The following is a 26,612-nucleotide window of genomic DNA, read 5'->3' as shown; positions in this document are numbered from 1 at the left end:
CCTCTGCTCACCACCACCCTGCACAGGCTCTGCCCACCGCCATCCTGCAAAACGTACAGGCTCTCCTCCCAGATCCACGTGGGACTGGCTCCTTTGTACTTGAGGGACTGAGTGCACATGTCACTTCCCGGACCACTGAGGTAAGGTGTCCCCACACCAGCCCTATCCCTGACCCCATTTCATCGGTCTTCCTACCACTTAGAATGCTTCTCTCTATTTTCTTCCTTCCCTCACTAGACAGAGCGACACGAGGCTGGTCGCTTACCTGTCTCACTCACCGTTGTCGCTCCCACTGTTAGAAGCGTTTGGCACACAAGACATGCCTATTTGATGTTTATTCGCCATAAGTGAATTAAAAACAAGAAAAAAAAATTCCTTCCTAAAAAGAGGCTTTTCAGTCTCCAAACCTAGGTCAAAGTTCACAAGCTGGGACGCCCTCTGTGACCAAGCGTCCTGCCTTTGGGCTGCCCTGTAACTAGTATTTAACTGTTCTTACCTGACCAAGGTCCTCTGCAGGCATGTGTCTGCCTCTTTGTCTCCTGTGTGGACAGGTGAACAAGTGGAATTCAGCTTCAATTCAAGACTAGCAGGTTCTCACCAAGTGAGGAAGTTTCTGTGTTATGAGCCTGGGTTCTACACCAGACTGATTTCAAAACCTGGTTTTGCTGCTTGCCAGCTGTGGGAACTTTGGGGAGTTTCTTGACCTTTCTCTGACCCAATTTCCTTATCTTTAAAATGGGAATAAAAGTACTTAACATGTAGGGCAATTATGAGGAGTTAATACCTATAGTCTACTTTGAACAAAGTCTAGTCCATAATGAAGATTTAAATGAAAGCCATTATTTTAAAAAAATTCTATTCTAAGGAAAACTGCTCATCCAAATTATTTGGAACTGAGTAGTTGCATCTTTGGCATAAATCCGTGTGGCATAAACAGATGAAACAGAATCCGAGAGGAAATAAGCCAAGTGGGAGTGAAGACTGGAAATACAACAATCATCTCGGGAATGGCACAGATAAGGACCCCTGCCCCCAAATGAGTGGGTTCATAAGGCCCCACACGGGGATTCCCCAGAGACCTGTCCCCAGGCTGAGGTTCCCAGTGACTGAGCCCACATGGAGTCCACCCACATGGGGTGACACCAGGCTCTAGACATGCTCTGCAGAGGACGGCAGGGTCTTCCTGGAGCCCAGACAGCCGAACATCTCCTGGGAGGCGTAGGTCACTTACATGAGGCCATCCTCATTCTGGTAGTCCCTGTAGACCTCTGCCATGGTCACACTCATGTTGACCAGGCTCTTATTGTTCACCAGCAAGTAAAAGGGTCCAGAGGCCCCCAGGACCAGGCAGCTCCTGGGAGGGGCGGGGGCTGGAAAGGGAAACTTTAACTTTAACTTTAACTTTAACTTGGGCTCCTGACCCAAGGCCTGAATTACCTCTGTTTGTTCACTGCAAACATGTGTATCCAAGGAGCCCACCTCCCCACTTTAGTGCGAGGTCCTCAAACTTGATAACGACCCAGGAGTGCCTGCTGAAAATGCGGATTCCTGGGCCCCACTCCAGATTTGGGTTTAGTAGATCCAGGAAGCAGCCTGGGAATCTGCAGGATTGTAAGAGAGGCACACCTGACTTTGAGAAAGATTGTTCGAGAAGCACAGTCCTTCCACCTGCTTCCCTTGCTGCTGCCTGGAGGCTTTCAAAGCATCAGATACATTTCCCTGCCTCTACCGGTCACTGCTGAAACAATAATTTATATGCGTCATTACTCAACTTTTTATACAAAACTTCATCTCTTGTCCCATTTGATTTCCTAATAACAGATAAAGAAACCAAAGCGCAGAAGTTAAAGGGTTGGTTGGAGGGAACCAACTGTCCTTCAACAGGCCAATGGATAAACCAAAGTGGTTTGTACACACAATGGAGCATTAGCCTTATAAAGAAGGAAATTCTGACAAGAAATTGTTACAGCATAGATGAACTTTAAGAACTTATGCTAAGTGAAATAAACTAGCCAGGAAAGACACTGTATGATTCCTCTTGCATGCGGTTCCCAGGGTAGCAAAATCGGAGAAACAATGTAGACTGGTGGTGGCCAGGGGCGGGGGGTGGGGGGGGGGGTGGGGGGGGTGGGGGGGGTGGGGAAACAGTGGGGAGTTAGCGTTTCATGAATACAAAGTTTCCATCTGGAAAGATGAAGAAGTTCTGGAGCTCAACAGTGGTGATGGTTGTGCAACTGTGGGAATGTACTTAATGCCCCCGAACTGTGCACTTAGAAATAGTTAAGATGCATTTTTATCATGATTAAAAATAAAAGAAAGGGAAGAACAGCTCTCTGCAGTATCTCTGGGGTGACAAGGGAGTTGTTGGAATCCTGCAGAAAGACTGTTCCCTTCTCTGGGGATTAAAAATGCCCTGGGACCCTCTGACGGGCTCAACATGCAAGGCCACCCCATCAGTAGCTAGAAAAACTATTCACAGCACCAAAATGCTAAGCAAATAGGTCTCTGTTTGCTATGAGTTTAAAGCAAAGAATTTCCTGTGTGGTGACAAGAGAATATGGAAAGCTGGGGATTCTGACGTCATTTAAGCAGCTCTGGGGTAACATTTGGAAAGGAACTACTTCCCTAAGGTCTGAAATTCCTCCCCTCGGGTTAATGCTGTAGAGAAACAGCTCCATTTGGTTGAAGTGCATGGCTGGATGGGTCTGTTGGTGATGGTTAGCCCTGTCTACTCCCCCTCGCCCAAACATTCGGGGCACAGTCAGGGCGCTCCTGGGATACAGTGATGAGGGCTACATTTATGTGGTGGGTGGGAGGGGAAATGGTTTCGGATCCTGGTTACCAAAAGGTGGATAACCTGAAGACCAAACCCTGACCACTGCGCTGCTCTCCCTCAGGGAGCAAATGGCCACTCTGCCTTCTGGGAAAGGGTAAGGCTGGGGGGAGGGGCTGTTGCAACCTCGCGCCTCAAAATTGCACCTTCACCTTCATTCTTCCACCAGGCGGTCCTTTTGTTAAGGTTGAGGGGTCCCCAAGAGTGAACGCTGTGGTTCGGAAGATGTTCAGGGCAGGGATTTTCATCTGTTTTGTTCGGTGTTCTTCCTGCAGAGCTCGATACACAATGGGTGCTTAATATCAATATGTTTAAATGCATTAATGTAGAGATTCAAAGTTATTGGGATGGAGAATGGGGAGTGCCTGAAAATTGGAGGCACATCTATATGGAAAAAAGGGGGAAATGGGGTCAAAACTCACTTTCCAGTAAAGCCACCATTGTCCCCCAGCATCTGGAGTCTGACCGGAGTTGGGATCTAAGGCTGACTTCAGTTTTCTTTCAGTTGCCCCCACTTTCCACTGGATCAACCTAACCCTTAGCAGGTCAGAGGAGAATGCGGAGTGTTCTAAAAGGGCTCATAAAAAAAATCATAATAAACACTGTGAAGAAACTGTCAGCATCAGCCAAAACCTTTGGGAGGTGGTTTCCAGTACAGGGAGACTCACGCCAGCCATACTTACTGAGCCCCAGTCAGCTACTTTTAGTTTTCATGTCATTTTTTTATTGAGGCCACCTGACAGGTGACAACTTCCATCGCTTAAGCTTTATTTTTAAAGCCAGCAACACTTGTCTGACTTCGCTCTTCCTTGTTCTGAGTGGGAGGAAGCTGGATATGGGGAAGGTCTGGCTCCTCTGCTCAGTGACTCCAGCAGGTGGGCAGACCATTGCTCTACCAAAAATTCCTTAGAGGCAAAATGCCGTCATTGGACATTTAAAACACCTGACACTGGACGGTTCTTTGGACTCGTTTCCAAAGTTCCTTTGGAAGATTCTCAGAGAAATTTGAAGCCAGAAATTAGAACACAGTACCAGCAAAATTTTGAAAAATAAAAGAGACAACAGCTCTTCTGTCAAATTGAGAGCCCCCACTTTCTTTAGAGTTGTAAGGTCCTTGCAACCTTTTAATGACTGTTTATTCATGAGACCATCCTTTTTATTTTTTTCTTAAAAAATTTTTTTGAAATGTTTATTTAGTTTTGAGAGACAGAGAGAGAGAGAGCGTGTGTGAGTGGGGGAGAGGCAGAGAGACAGGGAGACACAGAATCTGACGCAGGCTCCGGGCTCTGAGCTGTCAGCACAGAGCCTGACGCAGGGCTTGAACTCGTGAACTGAGAGATCATGAGCTAAGCCAAAGTTGGACACTCAACTGACTGAGCCACTCAGGCACCCCAAGACCATCCTTTTCAAAGGCACAATTGAAGGGAAAAGGGCCAAGCAGGACTACTTCCCTGCCTCCCTCTGCTAGATCCTATTGTTCTAAGAATCCTGGGCATACACAGCACACGTGCCAATGTGCGCTCTGTCACCTCCCAGGTGACACTGAGGAAGAGGGTCATGGTCAGTGCCTGCAGGACCAGGAACCGAGTCTTGTCCAGCAGGGGCAGGAACCTCTCCCAGGGGTAGTGCTCCACTACTACTCTGTTAAGAGTCTCTGCGTGAATCTCTTTGGAAGCAAGTGTCCAAGAATGTGCTCAGTTCTCTGTGTCTTAGGAACTTGGAACAGAGAGAAGGTCATTGGGTGAGTTTTGGTTTTTCAAAGAACAGGATATTGCAGGCACCACTCAGGAAGCACAACGGAGTCTTACCAGGATCTTGCTGGGGAACTTCGCCTGGATTCTAGCGACTTCCTCTCTTCTGGTTGCTGTGAACATGCAAGTTCAAATTAATACATCGGCATGTAATAGAAGTCTGTATCTCCTTTCCTCCCTGTCTCAAGGGCCAGAACCCAGACAGCTACTCTGAGAACTTTACCTAAACTCTTCCTCTCCTTGAAGGGTCTGAGGCTTTGGGTTTTCTGTGGAGGCTGCATTTTGCTCAACAGCTGTGTCTCTGTCTGACTTAAAAAAAAAAAAAAAAATCCCACAACCAGGACCTAATTCATTCCTCCAGCTGCTTCCAAACCACCTGCAGGAGCCTAAAGGAGGCCCTTAGGTAGGGCTGTGTGACATCAGGCGTCTCCAACCCGCCTTCCCCTGCCCCTCCCTGGGCAGGAGGAGGTCAGTCCTGAGGAAGGACCTGGAACAGCCACCTGCTTGCTGGTCTGAGAAGGCTGCTTTGCTCACAACCGGTAAGGAATTTGTTTTTGTTGAAGAAATTAAGATTTACAATGTAGTGCATTGGTCCTCACACTAACGCTTACCGATGGGCCTAAGCTTAGGACCCCTGGGTAGAAACAGCTTCGTGAGGACACTGAATATAGTTATGGAGCAGGTTGAAGATCGATTTCACCTCACCCTGAAACACACTGCTATTGTTCACGTAAGAAATAGATACTCCAGAAAGGTTGAGTGATTTGCCCAGATAAAAAGAGGTGAAACAGGATAAAACCCAGGTATGTATGAAAGTAGCATTTTACTCTGCAGTTTTCCAACACGTTTTGTCATATTTATGCAGTTCTAGGAATGTGGGTAGGACAGTTATGCTCATGCTCAGGGTCTTGTATTTAGAAAGTGATAGAACTGGGATCCACAGAAATGAACTCACTGGCCTAAGATCCAGTAAACAGGCAGATCGTTCTCCTTTCTGGGCCACGATGTTCCACCCCACTGTGCTTGTCTTATGCACCAGTGTGGCTTTCGTGACTGCTTCCCCTTCAGGAACACAGTATTGCTACTGAGGTCAGCTGCCTCCTCACCTCACATCCCTCTGTCTTATTCAGACCTATCGCTGTCCTGAGAATAAACAGAACCCTTTGCATCTCCTCTATAGCGAATGGAGACACCGTGATCTTCAGAGGGTGTCCCCGGCACCATTCCATGCAGAGATACCTGACATTGGAAGAGTCTTCTGTCAAATGATAATGATGTAGAGGAAAGTGACCAAACATTCTCCAGGTTGTTGAGGGACAGAAGGAAAGGTAGTATTTTATATAATTTTTTAAAATCTATTTTATATTTTATTTTATTTTATTTATTTTAATTTTGCCTTTCCTCCTGCCTAGAAGGCTGGGACAATGATTGCTGAGCTCACTCTGAGTCTTTGAGTCCACAGAGAGGAAAGGGAATGTGGACTTAGTAGGTAGAGCATTTCTCAGTGGTTTCAATACAAGGGCTCCTTCTCCATGGACAACATCATTCCCTGCCTGTCTCGGCCCAGTGGGGGAAGTCAGGGCAGACACTTGAGGTACCAGAGTCCAGTTCCAGGCTCTGGCATATCTTCCACAGAGACACAACTGCCTTGGGACCTCTTTCTCATTCTTATCTTAGCCTCATGTCTCTTTCTTCCCTGTCTCCATGCATATCAATCAACCAATCCCTTGAGCTGTGGGCTTTCAAATTGTTAATGTTCAAGAAGAAAGAATTCTATATATTCCATATCAACTTCACAAGATTTCTTTCCACGGTTATCTATATTTTACTTGGAAAAAAGGATCATTACTGACATTTAATGACTTTGTAGTTAGAACAGGCTGTGCAATAAAAAATACACGCCACATCCATTAGTGAAACATAACAAAAGCTTGATTCTTCCCACATCACAGCGCACCTCACGTGGGAGGCTTTCCTGTTTGGCTCTCTTCCAGAAGAAATTCAGGTGCCCATGTGACTTTACACTTGCAATTGTGTCTTCTCAAAATCCTTTGCTTACACATGTTCAGAGGAGAAAACTAATTTGCTTTTTCTAAGCAAATTCTTTTTTCCCTCTCCTCTTCTTTTCTCTTTTTTCTTTCTTTCTTTCTTTCTTTCTTTCTTTCTTTCTTTCTTTCTTTCTTTCTTTTTCTTTCTTTCTTCTTTCTTGCTCTCTCTTCTTTCTTTCTTTTCTTTCTTTCTTTCTTTCTTTCTTTCTCTCTTTCTTTCTTCTTTCTTTCTTTCTCTTTCTCTCTTCTTTCTTTTCTCTTTCTCTTTCTTTCTTTTTCTTTCTTTCTTTCTTTCTTTCTTTTTTTCTTTCTTTCTCTTTCTCTCTTTTCTCTCTCTTCTTTCTCTTTCTTTCTTTCTTTCTTTCTTTCTTTCTTTCTTTCTTTCTTTCTTTCTTGTTGGTTAAATTGATTTCTTGATTGATTTATACAATAGCTTGTTCCTAACTGATTTGGAACTTGTGGGTCACCTAAGAATGTGAATACTAGGAGGCAGGGATCATCAGGGGCCATCATGAGGCTGGCTACCATAGGAGATATTTTCTATGAGCTCCTGTTTCCTCTTCTATAATAATGGAAATGATTATTTTAACTCCACAGCAACATACTTTTATTCATCCATTTACCCACTCAGAAAAAAAAAGTCCTTAGATACGTACCCTGTCACAGGCACTGTGGTAAGTGCTAAGGAAAGCAGTCATTACAGTTACATAGTTTCTGTCTTTCCATCTTCATTGAGCTTACAGCTTACTGAGGAGTAGACAATAACAACAAATACACAAATAAAAGTAAGATCTCAAGTGAGGACAACTACCTGGGGGTTGCCAGTGGGCATTCTGACTGGAACTATATTTCAGTGACTAATTCTTGGCCTACCCATCCCTTCCCTTTCCTACCCACTCACACCCAATAACTGCTCACTGGAACTGCCCAGAGTTCAAGTCCAAACTCCTGTTAAGACCTTAGCAGTCTGAGCCCCTTCCTGAACTTCCAACCCCCGTCTTGCTCCCCTGGTGCAAACCCCCTGATCTGGCTCAGCTGGTCTGTTTTGTGCTAACACTCTGTGCATCTCCTTCTCTAAGCTTTGCTCACCCAAAGTCACTGTGCAGAATGCACTCCCCACCCCACTGCCTCTTATCTATCTCCATCACATACATCACATTCAAGCTCCATCAGGTTGTAAATCCTAAAAAGTCCCAAAGAGGGGCCTATCCTTTACCCTAGAAATATTTGCTGTAGGTACAACTCATTTTACATTTTACATTTTACATTTATATTTAGCTTCTCTTGTGTACATGAAATACAAATAACTCTGGCTCATTTCCAGCAAATATTTCCTTAACATTGCAGAGGATACAGAGATAACTAAGACACAGCTCCGACCCACACTGGGATGACCACACTTGGTCACTCCTTTCTTGTCTTTGTCTTTGTCCTCTGCATCAACAAGGCCATTTGTTGCTTGGGTCTGATCCAGTCTAGGACAAAAATACACTTGTAAAATGCCCTAACAGGCATGGCATCCAGGATGATTTACATCAGGGAATGGAGTAAATCTAATGCTTCCAAGGAAGGCTGCCAAGTGCTTTTCCCTTTTAGTCCCTTTTCTATAAATTGACTTAATATATTTGTGGCTAGTAAAATTTTAAAAATATTCCTACTTTGGTTAATAAATTAGCTTTAAAATCTTACTTACTATGAAATCTTGTGAGGCTCTTCATTTTTTTTCAAAATGCAGTACTGAAATATTTGAAGAAATGTTTGAATACTGAAAAAAAATCTAAAAGTCATTAATTGAGAGACAATTAAGTAAACCATGACATGTGTTATGGAGAAGAATTAAAAACAAGTTAATCTATGTATATTAACAGGAAAAGATATTCAAGTCACATGTAGATTTTAAAAAGTTAGCTGCAGAAATCGTGTTTTAAAAAATCACATAAAATAAAACTTCATAATTTTCCATCAACCTGATAATAGGGGGAGGGGATTAGGATTGGGGTGCTAATCAAAAGAGACTTGAAGCTGGTGTGTAATGCTAGAATTTTTGTAAGTGAGACTATATTTGTGCTCTATTTGTATAATTAAAAGAAATAAAAATAAAGCATCGTACAAGAGGATTTTTAAAATAGGCTTACAGGTGCTTGTACTCGCCCTTCAGATATCAAGCAATGTGGAGGGGCTGCCCTCTTGTGGATCTTGTGGAACAGTCTTTAAATGGTTACTCAGAAATCCATTCACTGTGTTTTATTCACCGAATCTTGGAGTTGTAAACTTCTGAGTTACATGTCAACCCCTCATGTTTGTCCCACGAGAAAAAAGAAGACAACACAGCTTCTGTGGTTAACCCAAAGTCCCTTATTTTAGGCAGATAGATTACTATCTGGAATTCTTCAATGATTCTTCTGCCTCCCCTAAATCATAAGTCAACAAGTGTTAAACACCAAAATGTGTTTTGAAAGACACAAGGTGCGGTATAATGTTCAGCACTTGGTAGCTAGACGTCAATAAGAGGAATGAGGAACCCTGGCCCTTTTGCCAGGATCTTGCTGGGAGTTGAGAAACAAAGGAGGATAATGCTTTTATTATGTAGCGGATTGCAAAATCTAATATAATTGACACATTTAATAATAGCATTTAATAATAGGGTAACCTCAAGGCTGTACCTCATCAATAAACAAGCACCAAATAAGGAACAGCCGCCTACTGCTGGGAAGGGGCAAGGGCGTGGAGAGAGACCCCTTCTGGGCCACAGGTGCATGAGGAAGGCTGACGCTGAGGGTACTGCAGGAACACCGATGAAAACAATACAACCCTGGCACCAGAGCCCCACCCAACCACAGGCAACGCTAGAGGAACATGAAGGCAGTGGTGCCCTTATGATGATTGTAGTAACAACAAATCCAACCCCATTAAACTCCTGACTAGCTTTCCCAATGCCCCGCTCTGATGAATAGAAGAGGCATGCCCACTTCTGGGCATAGACATTATTTCAGTCACTATAGTTCTATATCGGCATAGATGGCATTCAACCAAAAACAATGACACAAACACAAAAATAAATAGGACAAAAGAAACTGTCAAACACACAAGATACAGAACCAGACTCAGAGATGAGCCAGATGTTGGAAATATCAGACAAATAATTTATAATAACTATGGTGACTATGTGTTCCAGCAGGAAAAGTAGGTAATAGGCATGAACAGATGGGGGATGTCACTAGAGATGGGCACTTAGAGTAAAATAGAGAGGCGCCTGGGTGGCTCAGTCAGTTGAGCATCTGACTTCAGCTCAGGTCATGAGCTCACTTTCGTGGGTTCGAGCCCTGCGTCGGGCTCTGTGCTGACAGCTCAGAGCCTGCCTCAGATTCTGTTTCCCTCTTCTCTCTGCCCTTCCTCTGCTCACACTCTGTCTCTCTCTTAAAAGTAAAGATTAAAGGGGGCGCCTGGGTGGCGCAGTCGGTTAAGCGTCCGACTTCAGCCAGGTCACGATCTCGCGGTCCGTGAGTTCGAGCCCCGCGTCGGGCTCTGGGCTGATGGCTCAGAGCCTGGAGCCTGTTTCCAATTCTGTGTCTCCCTCTCTCTCTCTGCCCCTCCCCCGTTCATGTTCTGTCTCTCTCTGTCCCAAAAATAAATAAACATTGAAAAATAAAATTAAAAAAAAAAAGTAAAGATTAAACAAACTTAAAACAAACAGTAAAATAGAAACGCTAGAAATAAAAACCAAAAACACAGCAATAGAGATAAAGAGCCAAGTAAAGAACTGGTAAACTTGAAAATGGATCTGTAGAAATGACCTAAACTGAAAGCCAAAAAGCAGAGTAGAAGGTAGACATAACAGCATTAAGAGTATGGGACAATTTTGAAAGTGTGACACAGTGTAACTGAGATCCCAGCAGCAAAAGTGAGAATGGGAGGCTGAGCAGAGAGAAGGGACTGGGGATCACACTGTCAGCTTAGCTCTCATCATTCCTTCTTGCCAACAGCAACACCGCACCTGTCCCTCCACTATGCTCTTGGTCTTTAAAGTTCAGCAGCTGTCTGGTGCTGACTGTCCAGAGTAAACTTCAAGTCGTTGGGAAGTGGGGATAGCTGCTGGATTTTGTGTATGAGGGACAAGACCTGTGATGTCTAAGTGCTGCATTTCATCTATTCTAAGGTACACATTGTAACATTTTTGAAAATAGTGTGTCTTAAAGTTGGTGGTGTCAGTATAACAGATTTTCTTCTTTCAGTGGTAAAAATAAAATAATGGTGCCCCTTACAATCAATTACATCTTCAATATGATGAATTACTATTTAAAAATATCATAAGACAGAAAACTACACAAAAGAGCTAAATAGCTTAAGTTCTTATAAAACTGCCAGCCACTCCCAGAATCCCCTCCATGTGCTTTTTCCTAACATCAATGCCCTCCTCCTCCCTGGAGTAACCACTCGCCTGAATTTTAGTTATCACTGCCTTGTATCTTTATTGCTTTATCAACAGTGTGCATCCCTAAACAGTCTATTTCAGTTTTTATCCAGCTTTCAAAAAAATATGGACTTCCCCTCCTTATCCCTTTCCTTAGCTCGCCTGTTGAAAATCCCAGCGTATTAAATCTGTGGCTTCCCATTCTGGACTGTGCTAACTGCACATTTAAGATACAGTTCCACACGTCCCTCTGTCCTCCTTGTTCCTACATTTTGGCAGCTGCACCTAGAGGCATGACCAGACTCCCCTCCCATCCCTTGGCAAGACTGTAAGAGGATGCTGAGTTCTTTCACTAAGAGGTATAATGTGTCCAGCTGTCTCTTTTGGGGTTTTAACTGCAGCTGACGCTCAACGTGTAAATCCATTAATCCACCAGCGGCTGCAAAACGGTGATTATGATCTCACTTCTTTTTCATTATTGGAACACTAAAAAGTTTTCTTTCTCTCCTTCATCTGTTTGGTTACACAGTGGTGCGGTTCAGAGGAAAGAAGAAAATGATTGATGTTTCTCCTTTATTTCCCTGTTTTCAAGATGATGAGTTGCATACCCTATCACTCTGAAGGTGAGCATTTGTCTTTAATCTGTTTCTGATGCATTTCAGTAAGTTGCAATTATTACCCTTTTTTTAAGATCAACTTTAACCATATTTGGGCCTCTTCAAGTTGGCTCCCGTCTTAGCTTCCGTTTTAATAAGCTATTCCAGGGCTTTCTTATATATTTTCTGCCAGGCACTTTCCCCTCCCAAGATGTTCTGGTTTCCTTTGATAAAAAATAGTATTTTAAGACTTAAAGTTGAGCGGGGCACCTTGGTGGCCCGGTGGGTTAAGCATCTGACTCTTGATTTCGGTTCAGGTTATGATCTGTTTGTGAGATTGAATTGCTCATCAGGCTCTGTGCTGACAGCAAGGAGCTTGCTTGGGATTCTCTCTCTCCCTCTTTCTCTTTGTCCCTGCCCACTCACACACTCTCTCTCCCCAAATAGACATTATAAATAAATAAATAAATAAATAAACAAACAAATAAATAAATAAATAGGGGCACCTGGGTGGCTCAGTCAGTTGGGTGTCTGACTTCAGCTCAGGTCATGGTCTTGTAGTCCATGAATTCAAGCCCCGCATCAGGATCTGTGCTGACAGCTCAGAGCCTGAAGCCTGTTTCAGATTCTGTCTCCCTCTCTCTCTGCCCCTCCCCCACTCACCCTCTGTCTCTCTGTCTCTGAGAAATGAATAAACCTTTAAAAAATTAAAAAAAAAGAAAAAAAATAAATTTGTTTAAAATAAACATTAAAAATTTTTTAAGAAAGACTTGTTAAACATAAACATTAAAAAAAATAAAGACTTGTCTAAAAAAAAAAGCCTATAAGCTGAGCAATGCTTATTAGTACTGGATTAATTTTTCCTAGGTCTCTTCAGCATGTATACATGCAGCATATATGCATATAATGAGTGTATACATACACACATATTTAAGTTTCTATCACTACTTCCAACTCAAATTTATAACTACAGGGATTAAAGGGGTGCTTGGGTGGCTCAGTCAGTTGGGTGCCTGACCAGCCCAGGTCATGATCTTATGGTTCACGGGTTTGAGCCCCACATCAGGCTGTGCTGACGGCTCAGAGCCTGGAGACTGCTTTGAATTCTGTGTCTCCCTCTCTCTCTGCCCCTTCCCTACTCATACTCTCTCTCAAAAATAAACAAACATTGAAAAAAATTTTTTTAAATATCCCATAAATGTCCACATTATACACCCAACAGTCTAAACTAACAACACTATCAGATACCATGAGCTAAGCCAAATGTTTCTGCATCTGCTTTCCTCTTTTTTTTACTATCATCTGGACATGATCTGGACATGAAGCCGTTGCACATCACAGTCTTGCTTGTAACTCCAATTAAAATACAAAAAATTTTTTTAATGTTCTATTTTTGAGAGAGCATGAGTGGCGGTGGGGAGGATGGAGAGGGGAGGTAGCAAGAAAGAGAGGGAGACACAGAATCTGAAGCAGCCTCCAGGCTGAGCTGTCAGCACAGAGCCGGATGTGGTGCTCCAACCCACTAACTGGGAGATCATGACCAGAGCTGAAGGCAGATGCTTAACCAACTGAGACAATTAGGGGCCCCTTAACTCCAATTTCTATATACACAGGCTGCTATATTAAACGCCCACCACTAATCTTTATGATGCTATTTCTCTAGTTATTTTGGTTTTGTAAAGGAGCTCATTTTCTGATAGGTTCTGCAGGAATAACTTAAGGGAACACTGTTCCCCAAATTCTTGCCTGGAGTATGTTCAAAATGTTCATTTTCTTTTTCTTAACGTTTATTTATTTTTGAGACAGAGAGAGACAGCATGAACGGGGGAGGGGCAGAGAGAGAGGGAGACACAGAATCCAAAGCAGGCTCCAGGCTCTGAGCCATCAGCCCAGAGAGCCCGACGCGGGGCTCAAACTCACAGACCGCGAGATCGTGACCTGAGCTGAAGTCGTATGCTTAACTGACTGAGCCACCCAGGTGCCACCAAAATGTTCATTTTCAAGTAAAAAGTAATTGTGGAAAAATCTGTTTTTGCTTACCCCAAGGATTTCTTTTTAAGTAACTTTGTTACTTAGGTCTTGGTGTTGCATGTTTTGGATCAATAATCTTGGGTATGAGTGCCCTTTAAAAAGTTTCAATTTTTTTTATTAGGAGAGTTTTCTGAAATTACAATTTTTTTCCTTTAGAGACTATTACCTGTATATTGCACCTTCTGTCCCTATCTTCAATATTTGTTGCTTCCTAATCTTTTTTTTTTTTCTTTCCGTTTTGTCCAGATTTTTACTTCCCATCTTGTAAGGTATTATCTGTAGTATCTGTTATCTTGTATTACTTCTGGTTTAGTTTTCACTTCTGAAATGTCCATTTCTAATGCTTTTCTGGGTTTGCCTTAAATTTTTCCAATTCTAAATTTCCTTCGTATCTATATTCCTTTTTCTTAATTTTTACATTTTTCAAACGGACTGTTTTTCATCTGCTCTGTGGACTTTTTTTGGTAGATTTTCAATATCTATAAAGATGTTATTCTGCTTTTTAAATTATCATATGAGATTGATCCAAAAGCTTTCTCGTGGTTTCAAGTAAAATTAGTTTTCTTTGAGAAGGAAGCACAGTTCACGGGAGCTTCTTGAACATCAAATGTTTCTAAGTGTTCAAAAACAGGTATTCTGCGGAGATTTCTTGGTCATCCTTTGCTCCTCCCACTATTTCAACCATCTCTCTCTCCTTTGCTTCTGTTGTTTGTCCTGCTCGATTTCGGGCTTCCTCTCACCAGTTTTCTTCCATGGGGGACCCTGTCCCAGAAGGAGACTTGGCCAAGTCGGCAGCTAAGTGGCAACAGTTCACGTGGACCAGTCAGCATTAGTTCCTTCAGAGGTCGCACAGGCCCCAAGCACTTACCACGGGAGTGGGGAAGGCTTTCCTGGGTCCAACATGACCTACTATGTTTTAATGGTTATTCTGGAATTCTGTTCTCAGCTCCAGTAGACTCCCTGTTGCCTTCCTGATTCTCCATCCTGTGGTCTTGCTGTTGGGAGCTTGTCTTCACCCACTTATATCTTGGGATTTAAGGAAACTCCATCACCTGTGTCGTAATGCTGTTCATAAGTGTTTGATATCCACTTGGTTATGTGGGGATTTGGAGGCTGATAATCCATGGCATGGCTGCCATCTCCCCACCCTCCTATACCAGTTTTGAATGTTTTCAGCCAGCTCCATTTTCAGATTTACCTCCAGCCCCTGGTTTTGAAGGAAGCTGTGTTGCCAGTTGCTGAGCCCATCTGAAGTCTGCCTCCTGCTGGCTTCTACCACTGCAGAATTGATCATTTCTTTGCTAAATCACTCACCACTTATCCATCTATTTCCTTGCCTGATGTCTCTTCCTCGGTTAACCTTTATGGATTTAAACTGTTTTATTCCTTTTCTGTCATTTAAGTGGCATTTTAAATGGGCAAGGAGGGGCGCCTGGGTGGCGCAGTCGGTTAAGTGTCCGACTTCAGCCAGGTCACGATCTCGCGGTCCGTGAGTTCGAGCCCCGCGTCAGGCTCTGGGCTGATGGCTCAGAGCCAGGAGCTTGCTTCTGATTCTGTGTCTCCCTCTCTCTCTGCCCCTCCCCCGTTCATGCTCTGTCTCTGTCCCAAAAATAAATAAACGTTGAAAAAAAAAATTTAAATGGGCAAGGAGATAAACATTTGTAGACAATGTTTGACTCACATTCTTAATTTGTTCTATAACAGGAAACATTCATAGAGTTCAAATTTGTTTTTTTTTTTCCAGATTGTTGGTTTTTAAAAATTTTTATGGTGTTTCTTACTTTTTTTTTTTCCCATTCTGACTCTTTATCCAAGAGTCCTCTATCACATCTTATTTAAAAATTAAAATAATTTGGATCTCTTTCCTTTATCCTCTGTATCTCAGGTAAACCCTCTGCCCCCTGCCAGAGTTTTCCTTCCTTCAGATATTCACCTGCATGGCTGGTTTTTTCTAGGTACCTGACTGTGGGGAAATAGGTTCTACTTACATAAATGGGTTAGAAAAACAGCTTAGGGTGGAAAGCCGCCACCACTGGGCTAAAGCACCCAAGGTTAGCTAGTGACATATTGTAATGGGATCACAAGTAACTTGTTATATCACCTGCAGGAAATTGCTTTCCGTCTGGAGCCAATATACCTTGATCACAAACTCCACTTGCCCCCTAGACCTTTTGATTCTTACACATACAAGTTAATGATTACAGTCTGATTGTTTTCTCCATGCTCACATGTATAAGGTCTTGTTTTCCTCACGTTCACCACATGGGTAATACCTTATGAGCTCAATAGATATGGAGACGAAACCCCTGTTCCGGGCTCTTGTCTCCTCCTGGACATTAGCCTCTCGTATTCAATTCTGCGTCCACTCTCTTTCTGGACAAGAGAACTCCAGACTCATAGTCTGCGACACCTGACCACCCCTGTCGAGTGTACTCTTCACAGACCCTAATGCTTTAGTGTCTTACACCACACCTAAGACTCTAGTTAAGGGATTTTCAGCTCACACTTTAACCTTTCCAGCTACCCCTCCCATTCCAGAAACTTTATTTCCAATTCAACCCTGAGAGGAAATACAGTGATTCCCTCCAGGATAAAATGATTACAGAATTGTGGCTTTTCATTTACTATCCTTACACTTGACAACATGACAGAAATCTTCAGAGTAGATTTTTCTAAATTCCAGGGGCCTTGCCCCAAAACATCAAAACTTCCAAAAACTGTCAAAGATAAAATTATTTCTCTATTTTAGCTTCTTACAAAATATAAAAAGCTGAACAAAAGAAATAGTTAGTTAATATACAAAATGTACTCTATTTAAAAAATGGCATTACATCTATGCATAAATCTTTCAGTCTGGTAACTGCCCCATTCCCAAACAGCACTTCAAATTGATAGAGATTGTCTTGCAGGCAATAGCCTCCCAGCTGCCTGCATTTATTGGAATATTGCTCTCTGAACACGCATGCATTCAGATTTGTTAAATATATCCTCTTCTGCTTCTGGAGTTAGTTGGATGTTGTCTTTGACTGGCGACAGGGGATCTGGCTTCTTACAAGAAGGAAGCTTTTCAAAATCTCTGCAAAATACAAGAAAATGAATTTGGTGTTTTTAGGGTACTAGTTATTAGAGAATAGTCTACCTAGACAAAAGAGAGATATATGAAGACAAGACCTTCTAATTTGTCTCTCTTCTGAGTATCCCAATAAAATGTGAGTTTTGCTTCTCAGTTCCCCCTTCCTGCTTCCTAAATCACCTTTTAAAGCAGGTGCAAGGCCACTACTAAATATGTACTAGCTAAGAAAGAATGATTCCAATAAAGAACCTTTAGTTCCTTTCTCCTTAGCACCCTTCTCCAGTCTGGCTAAGAACCAACCTAAGTGAAGCATGAATAAGGTTTAAGCCCTGTCTTTTACTCCTGCCTCCTCACAACCTTTTTTTGGGGGCTGAAAATCTCTAGGTCTATAAACATCCTATTAGGAACACTCTTAGGAATACTTCTGCAGCCTCAATTTCTCTTTAGTAGTGGTTCTCGAAATATGGCCCACGGTCTCCTAAAAATTCTCAAGACCGTTTCGGGGGGGTTTACAAGATCAAAACTATTTCATAATAATATTCACACTTTATCTGCCTTTTCCACCGTGCTGACACGTGTTCATCCAAAAGCTGAACTGACGTAGAAACTACTGGCAACTTGGCACGAGTCAAGACAGCGGCCCCAAGCGACGCAAGAAATACAAGCAGTGTTTGTATTCTCCAGCTCCATGCACTTGTAGTTAAAAAAAAGCCAGCCTCGCTTAAGAATGTTCTTAAAAAAGCAGTAAAAATCATTAACTTTATTAAATCTCAACCCTCAACCTCTTAGTGTGAGAAAATGGGAAACCAAGGAGGCACTTCTGTTGGTACGGAAGGATGGTGATGGTTATCTCCAGGAAAAAAAAGCACGTGTGACACTATTAGGGTTATTCAAATTTAGGTGATCGACTAACAGTATTTGTTGCCGAGGATAAAATTCAAGCTTTCAAGAGAAAGTTAAGATTTTGGAAAACTTCCTAATACTTAAAGACTTTGCTGATAAGATTGTGATTTCTTTACACTGTAAAATGAAATGTGTCAACATTTGGAAGATAACTCAGTAAGACAACATTTCCTAAATAACCAGTTCATGCATGAATAAAAGAGGCACTCAAGGTGCAATCTGGACCAATGGATGGTAATGTAACAATATGCAAAGTTGGCTGACAAGTTTCAGACTCTACACTGCAACCTTTAAGAAACCATCACTTGTTGAATTTTGGTATAATGTCAAAGTAGAAAATTTACAACTAAACAAAAAGTCTATTAAATTATATGTTTCCCAGCCAAAAATATGTGTGGAGCCAGATTTTAGTCCTATACTTCAACCAAAACAATCTACCATAACAGATCGAACACAGAAGCAGACATAAGAATCCAGTTCAATCCTGTTAAACCACAGTAAAGATTTGCAAAAAAAACCATACTTCTTTTATGTAATAATATACTGTTGATTTTAACGTGGGCTTGTCACTGTTAAAGATAAATATTTTAAAATGTCCATTTTAATTTCTAAGATAGTTAAGTGCTGACAGGTATAATCATGTAAACCAAAGTATTTTGGGGCCGTTAGTAATTTCTAAGGGTGTAAAAGGTGCCTGGAAGCAAATGTTTGACAACTGCTGTGATATGGTATAATCCTAGACTGTACACAATGCAAAATAAAAAAATAGTTGTCTGGCACTTGCTTATTTAAAGCGTGTCCCCTCATACCATCCATTGAATCTGATTGTGACAACATTTCTGTTAGATGAGATTTAATCCCACCACCCATGTAAGTTTCCCTCCCTCTACTCTTAGCACATTTGCTTTATTGAGAAGAACAAGAGAATAAGTTAATTATAAATCACAGCGACTCCAAGGCTAATTTTGTAGTCTAACAGAAGGAAGTACTACGGCTCAAAAAACATACATATACAGAAGATCAATTCTATTAAAATAGTGTCTGCCCCCTACATTAGAAATCTGGCACATTCATCATAGACACTGGATGATTCTCCCCACTTTAGATGTGATGATCTAGGGAAACAAATTGCTTTAAATCAAGAAGTGTGATGCAGCATTATTTTCCCATCCCCGTGTCTAGAACAACCCTACTCTCATCACAATCCGGAGTGATAACAGAACAAAGCTGAGACACTTAGGCCAGAAAAAGTAATCTGCTTAAACAAAAGACCCCAAAGCCAGACCAGGAACTGAGGATTTTCAGTCTGGCATCTTTTCACAAGAAGGCATAGACACTAAAATTAAATATACTTAAAAAGAGCTAACGAGAATAGAGAAAAATAATTCTTATAGGGTAATAGAAAACAAAACTGACTCATATGAAAATAGAAAGAAATGGGAGAAAGTAATTGAAGTTACAAAAAAACAATAACTTATCCTATCTTAGAAGTAACACGGCAACTCACTTTTTAAATCCAAAATTTTTCCAGAGCTCATTGATTTTTATCTGCAATCCTGGCCTATTCTCTGCATTATGATGATTTCTCTTCTGGATGTTTGATGGCTTCTTGCTGAGCCCACTGGCTCGGGCTGGAACTAGAGGCTTGATCCTGGTCGCAGAAAGATTGTCCACAGAACTAGATTTATACAGCCCGGGAATCTGAAGAATAAATGCTCCTTTTAATACTGTTCTGTTCAAGCAACTACCTTTAGTTAACTTTGAACTAGTAGCTGTAGATACTAGATACTGTTCTACTAGAACAGAACAGAAAAATAACTGATAAGCAATGTGTAAACATGTTCACTTAATATATTTCGATTCTACTTAGTAATGTATCTTGGATAGTTTTCTTTTTTACACGTAGAAGTGAATTTTGTTTTGAATAAGCTGTTCAAACACATCGCTACTGACATTTAGCCTTTTCTATCCAAGGGTTGATTTTTACCCTATGGGAAACATGGAGCCATCAACATTTTGTTGTTGTTGTTTAGGATAGTAAAGAGTGAGGAAGGTAAAACAAGGCTTTCAGAATGATGCAACTACCAGAGGAGGTACGAAGAACGGAAAAGTTCACACATGAAAGATGAAATCTTGTCTTGGGGTGTTGGTGAGGGGAAAAGGGAGAGAGCAAGAAACAAGACAAAGAAAGAAAGATTAGAACTTGGATAGGTACCGATGTGTGGTGGTTTTTCTTTATCTCCTGCAGAAGGATCGAGCTGGCAGAAAGAAAAAGGATAACCCTAAGATTTTGAAACTAAATGGCAAAGAGAATAATATAACTTATGTAACAGATAGAAATGTTCTGAGAGGTTTGAGGTTAAGAAAAAAAAGGTTTGGGGTGCCTGGGTGGCTCAGTTGGTTAAGTGTCTGACTTCGGCTCAGGCCATGATCTCACGATTTGTGAGTTCAAGTCCCGAGTCGGGTTCTGTGTTGACAGCTCAGAGCCTGGAGCCCGCTTTGTATTCTGTGTCTTCTTGCTTTGCCCCTTCCCCGCTCACACTCTGTCTCTCTCAAAAAGGAATAAATGTTTAAAAAAAAAAAAAAAAAGGTTTTATTTTAGATATTAAAGATGGATATTGGGGAGCAAGGGGGAAAATTCTGGGGAGTTTCACTAAAACAGGAGTGACAGACTCCTGACAACTTCTGAGAGCAAGAATAATAATAAAAAGATGCCTTAATGTCCAGATATAACTTCTTTTGCGAAAGTACTTTCTACATTTCCAGTCCTGTCGCTGTAAATAATTTTGGTATCTTTCCGACTCTCTACTGTGATTATATAAACATAACACAGTGTGCCTGAGTATTTGTGAATATTTAAACAAAAACACCGTGTCATACATACGTTCCATGTTTTTTCTCTTTACTCAAAAATAAAATGGAGGTGCCTGGAAGGCTTAGTTAGTTAAAAGTCCAACTTCAGCTCAGGTCACCTCAGTTTGTGAGTTCGAGCCCCACATTAGGGTCTCTGCTACCAGCACAGAGCCTACTTTGGATCCTCTCTGCCAACGCCCTGACCCTCCCCTATTTGTTCTTTCTCTCTCAAAATAAAATAAACTTAAAACAAAAACAAACATGGATACCTTTCTGAGACAGGATGTTTGAAAAAGGCTTTTGCACTCAAAGATTTAAAAATAATCTTTTTTTAATGTTTATTTTTTTTGAGCAAGAAAGAGCAACAGAACATGAGCAAGGGAGGGGCAGAGAGAGGGAGACACAGAATCCAAAGCAGGCTCCAGGCTCTGAGTTGTCAGCACAGAACCTGACATAGGGCTTAAACCCACAAACTATGAGATCATGACCTGAGCTTAAGTCAGACGTTTAACCAACTGAGCCCCCCAGGAGCCCCCCAAAATAATCTTATATTTACATATTCCACATTTATATATTTAATATATCTAGGATTTATATTTGTATAGTAGGAGATGGGGGATCTTCTTTCAAATCAATATGCAGACCATTTACTGAAATTTTTAAAAAGTTTTTATGCTACTAGAAAAATAATATGTTCACTATGGAAAAACAGGGGAAAACAACAGAAAAAAATTCACTTATATTCCTACCACCTAAGAGCTAAAACCAGTAATGTATTTAGTAATTCACCCCCTTATTTTTAGATAGGCAATTTTCAATTTTTCACTATTGTAACTAATGCAGGCTAAGTGTTCATGTACTTTTTTTTAATGTTTATTTATTTGTTTTGAGAGAGAGACAGACAGCACAAGCAGGGGAGAGGCTGTGAGAGGGGGAGAGGGAGGGAGAGACAGGGAGGGGGGAGGGGGAGAGGGAGGGAGGGAGGGAGGGAGGGAGAGGGAGAGAGAGAGAGAGAGGGAGAGAGAGAGGGAGAGAGAGAGGGAGAGAGAGAGAGAGAGGGAGAGGGAGAGAGAGAGAGAATATCCCAATCAGGCTCCATGCTGTCAATACAGAGCCCGACTTGAGGCTCAAAGTCACAAATGATGAGATCATGACCTGAGTCGAAATCAAGAGTCAGTCGCTTCACCAACGAGCCACCCAGGTGCCCCAAGTGTTCATGTACTTAAACTCTCATGATTTCCTTAGACAAGTTCTAGAATTGGAACTTGAATTATTTAAATTGGGTTGAATTATTTAATCTCATTCAAATTGCTTTCCTGAAATGGCAGAGCAATTTATACACAATTAATATGTTTATTTGTCTCGCTATAGTCTCATGAGTACAACTAAAAATATTTTTTGAAAATCTGAGAGGTAAGAAATTATGTTTCATTATTTTAATTTGCATTATTTGATTACTAATGAGGTTGAACATGCTTTTATGTGTTAACCAACCATTTATACTTTTTCTTTTGTACTATATATGTCCCTTGTACATTTTTGAGTTAGAAATTAGCATTTTTCATATTAATGGGTAGAACACTTTATACATAAAATATGCTTTAGCTTATGAGCTTTCCCTTTGCAGTCGCAAATATTTATGTATCTTGATAAAAAAAATAACCTGACTTATCGGATATACAGTTTCTAGAAGGTCTTTTGGCAATATATATCAACACTCTAATTCTGGTGCCTTTAGCAATACCACTCCATGGAATTCATCCCTATGAAATAATCAAGAACGGCACGTAAATATTTATCCACAAGTTCTTGGTTTGCAGTCTTGTCTGCTACTGCAAAAAATGTTTAGTTAAATGACAAACATAGATGATTGGCTACACTCATCCAATGGCTATTAGTCATCATAAGTAACGCTGTAGAAGCACATGAGAAAAAGAGGTTTATAGTGCAGAAGATAAGGGTTTCTTCAACAACTTTACCACCTACAATCAGGCATAAACATGGCCCTAGAAGGACTGAAAGTAAACATTTCTCCTGTAAATTAAAATATATGCATTTTCATTTTTAATTCTGTTGATATTTCTCATTTTTTGGTAATAAACATAGACTGCTTCTGAAATTTAAAAAAATTAGATGTTTGTTTTACCTTGTTTTTTAGGAGTGTGACTTTTCTTGAATACTGAGATAAATGTAGCTTGGATTTCAGATTACCTTGATCCTCAAATGACTTATTATTGCAGTCAGATTCCTAGATTCCCCAATAAAAAAATAAAATAAGATTTTTACTATGGATTTTTTTATGACAACTAACCAATATTCAACAAACTAGCAAAATGTTTTACCTCAAGTAAATTGTATAAAAGAAACGATACATTTGAATTTGAAGACTTTTCCTAACCCTTTCAGGAGCCTGTCAAAATGCTGACTCTGATTAGACAAAAGTCTCCTGATGTAGCATTATTGCTTACCCAAGCTCGGCTAATAGGTTTTGTAAACTACTAGCTACAAAAAGCTGAACCAGTACAGCCAAATCTTTAATTGTGTAACACATTCAACATTAAAGAAAAAAAAAAAGGCATCTGCTTTCAAGAAGTAGAGTAATATTGCGTCAAATGCAGTTACTTTTCCCAATGCCACTGAGATCTAACCTCTGCCCTATCCCATCATATAAAGCTTTTCTCTACACAGAAAAATCTGGATTCCCACGAAACTCAAATAAAAAAAGGACAATGAATGAAGACTTTACATTTTTCAAGAGGATTTTTTTTTCAATTTATTTTGGGATTCTTTAGAGTATTATATACTTAAAAAATAATCCCAAAGTGAAAAATACTCCATAAACATGACTGTAATTTTCAGAAACTAATATTCCTTGCTCATAGTTAACAGTAGTGGTGACTCAGGGACAAATCATTTGCTTATTTTTCTTTCTTCTTTTTTTTTTTTTTAGTCGACACATGTTACATTAGTTTCAGATGTTAAATCATTTCTTAAAATAAAGGTCATGAGTAAGGTCATAAGATTAATTCACCTCAGATAGGGTCAGTGAACTCAATACACACAGAATCTAAGATTGTTGCTTTTCACAGTGAATTACCAATGGAAGGCCCCAATACAGAAATATTTTCTTCAGAGCCACACGGTAAAAACTAATATTAAAGATGAAGCCCAGTGGCACTGTGGCTTTCTGACACATTTTCTGAATCAACGAAAGATTATGTAATTTTATGTTAACTGTTAGTGTTCTAATTCTTTGAGAATTAACAATTCATTTATCCTAACAGGAGTTTACTCCATCTGGTGGCAAGAGAGGACTTAATGAATGATTTCTAGTTTAGGTGGGTAGTTGTTTTTGTGGGGGAGGAAGGGAGAAGAGGGTTCATGTCTCTGTAACTGATTAATACAAAAAATGGTTAGCTAGAAGACAGAAATGTGGAAAGTTCATCAGCATGACCAGCCCACAGCCTGTGAACTGGTATGCTTCTCAGCAACACATGGCTAAAAGATTACAAAGTGAAACAGGAAGATGTCTGTTGAAAAAGGAGAAAGCACTTGCCTTGAAAGAGCTCAGCAGACCTAAGAGTAGTCTCATAAATAGATGACGTTTTTATGAAAGATTTTCAAGAGACAGCTACTGTGTTGGCACCCAAATGGGGCCAAGGGCAAATGCAGCATGCAGTACAAAATGAAAAGGATGGTGTTAAAATGGACGATTGTAGTATTTTTTTTTTTTTTTTTTTAACATTTATTTATTTTTGCGACAGAGAGGGACACAGCATGAACGGGGGAGGGTCAGAGAGAGAGAGAGAGACACAGAATCTGAAACAGGCTCCAGGCTCTGAGCTGTCAGCACAGAGCCGGATGCGGGGCTCGACCTCACGGACCGCGAGATCATGACCTGAGCCGAAGTCGGACGCTTAACCGACTGAGCCACCCAGGCGCCCCTATAGTATTGTTTTCAAATGTTTCTTTTTGAGAGAGCGTGAGCGGGGGAGGATGAGGGAGAGGGGGACTGAGGATCCAAAGTGGGCTCTGCACTGACAGCAGAGAGCCTGATGTGGGGCTCAAACTCACGAACCGTGGGATCACGACCTGAGCCGGAGTCAGATGCTTTAACTAAATGAGCCACCCAGGCGCCCCTAAAATGGAGGATATTAAAAGAAACAGAAAGAGTATTGCAGACCAGTATGGATGAACTGAGGGCAAAGCAAACGAAAGGAAGAAGAAAAGCACACGTCTCCAAGGCAGCCCAGGGGTGGCCTGGCCTACTCTTCACACTTCAATACCGCAGGGAACAGTTTGAATTCAACATATTAACTGATTTCAGCTTTCTCTAAATGAAAACAATTTGTTCTCACATTGTAAGTTAGCTTTTTTCTTTACTTTGAGTCCAATACAACTCAAGTTTCCTTTGGAAACTTGAATAAAATATTTTCCTTTTGATAAATACAAGCTATCCTGATAGACATACTCCAAAATTGAGGATTATCAAAATTCTCTCAAGTAGTACCACAGCTATAACTGTTCTTATAACTTGGTAATTACAGGTGGTGAAGATAAAACGAAGTATGTTATATTGGTAAATCTGAGGTAACTCAGACGTAGAGGAAGCTATTCTGTCGTCATGTCATTTACAACATCACGGCATCTTATGAGCAGTACATATTTGAAGCTTTAAGTCAGACTAAAAGATATTTCATAAACAAGGGAAAAAATGGTTAGGATGCTTTTATTAACTTAAAACAATGACAAAATCACATGCATTACCATTTTGTTTTGTTAGAAAGGGGAAGTTTAGCAGGACTAAGAAGGGTAAATGAAAATATATTTCTAAGTACTAAAAGCTTAAGATGAACACCGTCAAATTAATAAGGCCATTTACTTATAAGGTTTCAAATGTTATTTGAATCCAAAAGTATATTAAGGAATTAAATATTAAATGTATTGTAAGTTACCATTCTGCTTACATCTTAACTGTTCCACAGCATGTAAGTAACTCAGGAGATAGAGTTAGATTGAATGTACAAGAGTTTAAAGTATTAAGCATACAGAGAAGTCCTTACAATGAATAAAATGTGAAGTTTCTACACAGTAAGACCTAGAATAAAAAATTCAGACAGCAGGGGTGCCTGGGTGGCTCGGTCAGTTAAGCCTCGGACTCACGATTTCAGCTCACATCATGATCTCACGGTTTTTGAGATTGAGCCCCACATCCAGCTTTGTGCTGACAGTGCAGGGCCTGCTTGGGACTCTCTCTGTCTCTCTCTGCCCTTCCCACACTTGCGTGCATTCTCTCTCTCAAAATAAAAAAGTAAACTTAAAAAAAAAATTAAGACAGCCAATTATTTCCATAACGTAGACAAAATTTCCCCAGTGATCTGATTAATACCAGATCTTCTCTTACGTATGGATTTGAAAACAGAGGCTTCATAATGTGACTTACCTCTGAATCGGAATCCTTATGAGAAGGCTGAGACAGTTTTGACACATTTAAATTGTGTGGTGACAGTTCTGGGCTTCCTTGAGACTTTGGACACCAAGCCGCTGCCCGCACGGGAGGCACTCCACCACCAGACTCCTCACTCTTTAACTGGGACGCAGCAGACGCTTCCCTCTGGTCCGGTGCAGCAGTGAGGGGATCGGTCTTTCTCCGGAACTGCTGCAGTGCTGCGCCTGGAGTGGGGCTTGAAGTTCGTGAAAAATCTCCAAGACTTCCAGACCAGCTAAAACAATTTCGGAGTGTCCCCAGGGTGGGTGGTGAGATGGTCCTTGTGAATTTGCTGGTCTCCGAACAGAGAGAGTCGTCAGCAATCATAGTTGCATTGTCTGGAACCTCATCACCTGAATTACATGCTCCATGTGGACCAGCCAGCTTCTTGCCATCCTGACGATCTGGTTCAGCTACACTGGCCTCTTCGTCTGTGACAGCACTTTCATCTGGAACCTCATCATCTGAATTATGTGCTCCATCCGGACCAGCCGGCTTCTTGCCATCCTGACGATCTGGTTCAGCTACACTGGCCTCTTCGTCTGTGACAGCACTTTTCTCTGGGGGCTCACCTCCTGCTTTCGCTGATACACAGTTGGCAGAATCCAGAGAACTGCAAAAAAAC

The 26,612-nt window shown here is 41.1% G+C and overlaps 2 protein-coding genes and 1 long non-coding RNA gene across 4 annotated transcripts in view; 1 reads left to right on the top strand and 2 right to left on the bottom strand.

Annotated features, from left to right (window-relative positions):
- Nucleotides 1-1,077: 1,077 nt before the first annotated feature.
- Nucleotides 1,078-5,875, bottom strand: LOC106975556 (microtubule-associated proteins 1A/1B light chain 3C-like). The gene is made up of 5 exons (XM_015072879.3): nucleotides 4,808-5,875; nucleotides 4,642-4,697; nucleotides 4,377-4,485; nucleotides 2,026-2,035; nucleotides 1,078-1,354 (listed from the first exon to the last, which is right to left on the bottom strand). Exons 1-5 carry the CDS (start codon nucleotides 4,863-4,865, stop codon nucleotides 1,228-1,230), a joined length of 360 nt encoding a protein of 119 aa, XP_014928365.2. The 5' UTR covers nucleotides 4,866-5,875; the 3' UTR covers nucleotides 1,078-1,227.
- On the top strand, nucleotides 4,051-25,995 carry LOC128312978 (uncharacterized). Its single transcript, XR_008293042.1, has 4 exons — nucleotides 4,051-5,123; nucleotides 5,765-5,912; nucleotides 11,573-11,666; nucleotides 25,859-25,995. It is a non-coding gene; the product is annotated as an uncharacterized LOC128312978 (long non-coding RNA).
- Nucleotides 16,389-26,612, bottom strand: part of EXO1 (exonuclease 1) — a 36,937-nt gene continuing 26,713 nt past the window's right edge. For both annotated transcript variants that reach the window (XM_053209126.1, XM_027046264.2), the window contains 4 exons: nucleotides 25,943-26,612; nucleotides 22,646-22,747; nucleotides 19,154-19,347; nucleotides 16,389-16,746 (listed from right to left, as the gene is read on the bottom strand). In XM_053209126.1, the coding sequence (XP_053065101.1) occupies nucleotides 16,605-16,746; nucleotides 19,154-19,347; nucleotides 22,646-22,747; nucleotides 25,943-26,612 (1,108 nt within the window). In that variant the 3' untranslated portion in view covers nucleotides 16,389-16,604. The remainder of the gene's footprint in view (nucleotides 16,747-19,153; nucleotides 19,348-22,645; nucleotides 22,748-25,942) is intronic.

The sequence above is a fragment of the Acinonyx jubatus genome, chromosome E4 (assembly GCF_027475565.1).
Source record: "Acinonyx jubatus isolate Ajub_Pintada_27869175 chromosome E4, VMU_Ajub_asm_v1.0, whole genome shotgun sequence".
Lineage (NCBI taxonomy): Eukaryota > Metazoa > Chordata > Mammalia > Carnivora > Felidae > Acinonyx > Acinonyx jubatus.
The sequence above is the reverse complement of the archived record's forward strand: the minus strand, read 5'-3'. Positions and strand labels throughout refer to the sequence as shown.